The sequence below is a fragment of the Cyprinus carpio genome, chromosome B19 (assembly GCF_018340385.1).
Source record: "Cyprinus carpio isolate SPL01 chromosome B19, ASM1834038v1, whole genome shotgun sequence".
Taxonomy (NCBI): Eukaryota; Metazoa; Chordata; class Actinopteri; order Cypriniformes; family Cyprinidae; genus Cyprinus; species Cyprinus carpio.
This window is the reverse complement of record NC_056615.1, coordinates 12,454,063-12,459,927: the sequence shown is the minus strand read 5'-3', so window position 1 is coordinate 12,459,927 and position 5,865 is coordinate 12,454,063. Positions and strand designations below refer to the sequence as shown.

The window sequence follows — 5,865 nt, the reverse complement described above, 5'->3', positions numbered from 1 at the left end:
TGTCTTATTGGTGTTTATTGTGCTTGATTGTGTCACAGTCAGTTCAGAACATATTTATGCTGAATCCCTCTGCCCAGCTGCAACCTTTGCCTTTTCAAAATTGCTGAGATTCTGGTTTGATGAGGCTGTAGGATCCACCCTTATGTAATTGGGCTTTGTGACGGTATTCTGCTCTTGCTTTCTCAGCAGGCACTTGCGAACTTTTTTTGTAATCAGATAGAAAATCTCACAGATACACATGAAGATGCACACCGAAGAGGTGACCACCATAAAGAGGGTAAATATTTTCTTTTCTGTAGGACGGGAGATGTAGCAGTCAACTGTATTTGGACAAGGTTCCACAGAACATTTTGTGACATTTGGCATGTCGAATTGATAAATTATGTATAAAATATAGAGGAAGCCTGCATCAAAGCCGGCTTTGAAAACCAGGCTGAGTATGTAGGTGTACCACAGCCCTCCACGCTTCTTCCCTGGGTTGGCGTACATGTGTTCACCCTTGTGGACATTGGTGTACTTTTGATCCTTCATTTCACGATACTTGACGTGAGCGACCACCATGAGAGACGGGCAAGTGACAAAAATGATCTGGAGAGCCCATAGACGGATGTGGGAGATGGGGAAAAAATTGTCATAGCAGACATTAGTACAACCCGGCTGGGCGGTGTTGCAGATGAAGTCTTTCTGTTTTTATCGTTGCAGACATTAGTACAAGAATCCATTAACAGTTGGTTACTGAAGACATACTGAACAGATAGCAAGAAAAGTAGGATTAGTGTGGAGAATTTGATAGTAGCCGCCAAGCAAGACCTGTAGGGACAACCAGTTCATGTCTGCCACCACAAACAGACGTCTTACTCATACCAGGATGTTAATCCTACAAAAAAAAAAAAAAAAAAAAAAAAAAAACATTAGTTCAGTGGCAGTATCTGAAAATGTGCAATAATCATATCGGTTAACAGATTTAGATGTGTTTATTCCTTTGACATTGAATTCCTCATAACATTTACCTGTAGATTAGCTTTGCCATCATCTAACAAAATCAAAAGGTAAAGGTAAGGGTATGTAATCTCAAAGGTAATCTTTATAAACAATAATAATTTTATATTTATATTTTAATAGTGTTTTACAAATAATAAGTTATGCAATCTTTCATATTAATATATTTTAATATCGTTGCATCCCTAATCTCAAACCAGGTTTGACTGATTTAATGCAGATTTATAATTTAATGAAAGCAAAGTTTTTGCCCCCTCCTGTTTTTTTTATTTTCTTTTTTTGCATATTTGTCTCACTTAAAAGATTCAGATCATCAAATAAATTGTAATACTACACAAAGATAATGCGAGTAAATACAAAATGCAGTTTTTAAATGATGATTTCATTTATTAAGGGAAAAAAAGCTGTCCAAACCTACCTGGCCCTATGTAAAAAAATTAATTGCCCCCTCCTGTTAAATCATGAAAGAACTGTGATTAACCACATTATTTTAGAAAGCTGAGTTAAATTTCACTAGCCACACCCAGGCCTGATTACTGCCAGACCTGCTGAATCAGAAATCACTTAAAAAGAACCTGTCTGACAAAGTGAAGCCTGTTTAAAGAGCAACACATCATGCCACAATCTAAAGTAATTCAAGAACAGATGAGAAACAAAATAGTTGGCATGTATCAGTCGGCAAAGGGTTATAAAGCCATTTCTAAGGCTTTGGGACTCCAGCGAACCACAGTCTGAGCCATTATCCACAAATGGAGAAAACTTGGAACAGTGTTGAACCTTCCCAGGAGTGGCTGACCTACCAAAATTAGCACTGACGACTCATCCAGGAGGTCATAAAAGAACAACATCTAAAGAACTGCATGCCTCACTTGCCTAAATTAAGGTCAGTGTTCACGATTCAACAATAAGAAAGAGACTGGGCAAAAACAGCATCCATGGGAGATTTCCAAGACGAAAGCCATTGCTGACCAAAAAGAACACAAAGGCTTGTCTCACATTTGCCAAAATTTTTTTGAATATTATTAGACTTTTGGGCAAATAGTCTGTGGACTGATGAGACAGAAGGTGTGTGTATCCCATTACAACTGAAATAAAACCAACACAGTATTTCATAAAAAGAGCATCATACCAACAGTCAAACATGGTGGTGGTAGTGTGATGGTCTGGGGCTGCTTTGCAGCTTCAGGACCTGGTTGACTTGCCATAATTGATGGAACCATGAATTCTGTACTCTATCAGAAAATCCTGAAGGAGAATGTCCGGCCATCAGTTAGTGACCTCAAGCTCAAGTGCACTTGGGTTATGCAGCAGGACAATGATCCCAAACACACCAGCAAGTCCACCTCTGAATGGCTCAAGAAAAACAAAATTAAGGTTCTGGAGTGTGCAAGTCAAAGTCCGGACTTAAATCCGGTTAAGATGCTGTGGCATGACCTTTAACAGTACTTTCATGCTTGAAAACCTTCCAATGTGGCTGAATTAAAACAATTCTGCAAATAATAGTAGACCAAAATTCCTCCAGCGCTGTGAAAGACTCATTGCGAGTTATTGCAAACGTTTGATTGCAGTTGTTGCTGCAAAGGGTGACACAACCAGTTATTAGATTTAGGGGGAAATTACTTTTTTCATGTAGGGCCAGGCAGGTTTGGACTGCTTTTTTTCTTAATAAATTTAATCAATATTTCAAAACTGCATTTTTTTTTTTTAATTTACTTGGGTTACCTTTGTGTAATAATAAAATGTGTTTGATCTGAATCATTCAAGTGTGACATGCACAAAAAAAAAAAAAAAAAAAAAAAAAAAACAGCAAGGAGGCAAAACCTTTCACACCACTGTGTGTGTATATAAATATGAGCTCTAACTTAAAATTCCAGAACTCCCTTGCCATGTATGTTTGGTTTCTTGTTCTACTGGTTTCACTATGAGGCCTCTTTTGTGCAGAATCAGAATGGCTTCTTGGCAACACTGTTGTTCAGCTTTTTGAGGATCAAGGAGCTACAGTATAAATTAGGCTGCTTCAAATAACAATAGTTAAAGCTATTGTGAGTGTGAGTGGGTGTCTTCTTCTTCTTAGAGAGACTTTCTTTTTCCTTTTAAAACAGATTTTTATGGCATATGTTGATTGTCGTGTCAAGAAATTGCTAAATAAATTGTAAGTCTAGCAGTAAGTGCTTATCTATTTTAGGGGACTTTCATTGTCTGTTCAGATTCTTTTACAGTGGCCCATAAAATAAATTTGCTACTTAAGTCTGGAATATGCTACATGATTTTCCCCCCGATTTACAGTCTGGAGAAGTTGACACTAGTTGCCGAATGTCAGAGCCAGTCTGCAGATTTGTGTTGACCGATTTAGAAAATCTCATAGTGTGTTATGCTCACAAACTTTGATTTTTAGCTTCAATCTATGAATCCATCTGGTCTGAGGATATATTGGTATATTGAATGATGCTGAGCCATTGTGTGTACTTTAGTTAAATGTCATTATTTTTAATTATAGGTCTGCATGCAGTATTCACAATAGTGAATGAATAGATTTACCATTGAATGTGTCCTTGTTTGCTTGCAACAGCAATGTGTTCAAAACATTATCAAGGTTGTTATAGACATTAAAATAGTTCTCATTGTTTCAATTTCTTCTTGTTCTCTTGACGGATGAACTTTTACAGGAAATCCCGTAGCCAGGAATCTCACAATTTACATTTAGTAGATATGTGCATATAATGCACAAAATGTATCTTACAGTTAAAGTGTACAGATCAAAAAAAATCAACATCAGTTTTTTTTTTAAACAATAAATTACATATATTTACTGTACTAAGTCTCGATCCCTATCATAGTAACAATTATTTAAAAACATCCTTTTTAGTTTGAACAGGTATAAATCATATATGTCCTTACCTTTTTATGTTTCAGAGGTACAATGTGTGCTGTTTGTACTTCACTGGAACCACAAGGAAAAGCCCTCCCTTCGTTTGAGAATCTAGACTGACTTGATTTTGCTGGAAGGTTGTGCCAGATCACTTCTATGACTAGACTCACCTACGTCAAACGAAACCATATGCAAGTATTAAACTGAAATGAAACCTCATTTATCCTTCAGCTTTACTGTAGGGGCTTTGCTATTGTAATTAATTTTGTGTAACACTGGCACCATAATACTAGTTTAAAGATTTGTTTTGGGGGATTGGCTATTGTAATTCGTTTTGGGAGCATTTAATAAAGTTACTCTTATAGGTGTGTGTGTGTGTGTGTGTATATCTGTGGGTGTGTTATGTGGGTGTGTGGGTCTTTGCTGAGTACAAAATGTGAAGTGCTTTGCATGAAATAACATTGTTCTAGTATAGAAATGTAGAGTCATCATCTTACATGTTAACTGAATTCTTATAAAGCTAGACTACATTTTCAATATTTTTTATAGGATATTTGACATGCCACATTTATGGTGTATCTGGAATAAAGTTGGTTATTCTTTCTTTATACTGTCACACGTAAAAATAGCTATGGTGTAAAAAAACAGCAGAATCAGAGTGAAAAAAAATTAAATAAAATTCAAAACTAAAATCAAAAAGCAGTCAAACTGAAAGTGTTTATGAGCTAGTGTTTTATTTATAAACCAGACTTAAAGCAAAAAAACAGCATTCCTTCAAAGGATGGATCACTTTATGTATGTCACGTGTTTTCATGAGGAGATTCAGTATTATACAGCTGGAAATGAGTAAGTGCAGATATACACATAGAAGATGGGAGCAAGAAGAAGACTTTTGCATCTACTTCAAAGACTCACAATGGACATGAGGACAAAGTAGCTGAGGGTGCAGTGGGCTGAAGTGCTATTTCCTCCTGCAGGCTGGTGGTGCCATGGTTACAGCCTGGTGTGTGTGTGTGTGTGGGTGAATATGCACGGATATTTGTCATGTTGCTTCTGTGAGGCTCTGCGAGAGTAATTGGATACAACTTTCGCCTCTGTGCTGTCAAAAGGAGTTTGTTTTCAAATATTTTGAATGTGTGTGTAATGTTTTATGCTGTGTGTTTGTCTATGATGTTTTGAATTGTGAGATTTTGAGTGCTTTAAGTTTTTTTTTACCTATAACACATAACAGCTTATGCAGAACATGTTTCCGGAAGTCCCCACTGATTTGGCATGTTTCTATGTTTTTCCAAACTGGCTTGGCCTGATCTCCTCCCACCTCTCTCTTGTCCAAATTTGCCTACAGTTGGATTTTAACTGATATACTTGTAGATGTTCTTTGCCAGGCCATAGGATATTCCCATTATTTTAGATTAAATGTCTAACATTTTGAATACAGACCAGGATTTATGCCTTTTTATGACCTAAGTATAAACATTGTTAGCAAGTGCCCTGTTTCTCACAGAGATACATAAAACATGGCATTATAAAGGTGTATGACCCTGCGCTGGGTGAAATATGGACAAACCCAGCGATTGGGTTGTTTTAACCCTGAGTTACATGTTTAACCCAGCCTTCTGGTTATTTTTATTTAATTCAACTATTGCTTAAAAAATTCCCATATTTCTTGACCCAAAATAGGTTGAAAATTAATATTAATTAATATGTGCAAAAAATGAAAATTTATTGAGTTGAATAAATAATAATTAAATAATAGACATTTTTAAAATTGGTTATTAAATAATGTTCACCTTTTGATTTATTGTTAATGCCTCTAATAATTATGTGTCTGATTTTTAATTTATTTTGATTAAAATAAATAAATAAACAAATAAATAAATACATACACATACATAATGTTAAAACCAACAATGTTTTAAAATATTAGTAAATTTTAAATAACTGTTTTTGCAGATAGATATCGACATAGTCCTTCAGAAATCATTCTAACAGGCTTT

At 35.7% G+C, this 5,865-nt stretch overlaps 1 protein-coding gene across 1 annotated transcript; it reads right to left on the bottom strand.

Moving 5' to 3' along the window:
- gjb9b (gap junction protein beta 9b) lies at positions 1-873 on the bottom strand. The gene is given in 3 exon segments (XM_042745620.1): positions 1-690; positions 693-794; positions 796-873. Coding segments are annotated over 3 exon segments (774 nt in total). The 5' UTR covers positions 832-873; the 3' UTR covers positions 1-54.
- Positions 874-5,865: the final 4,992 nt, after the last annotated feature.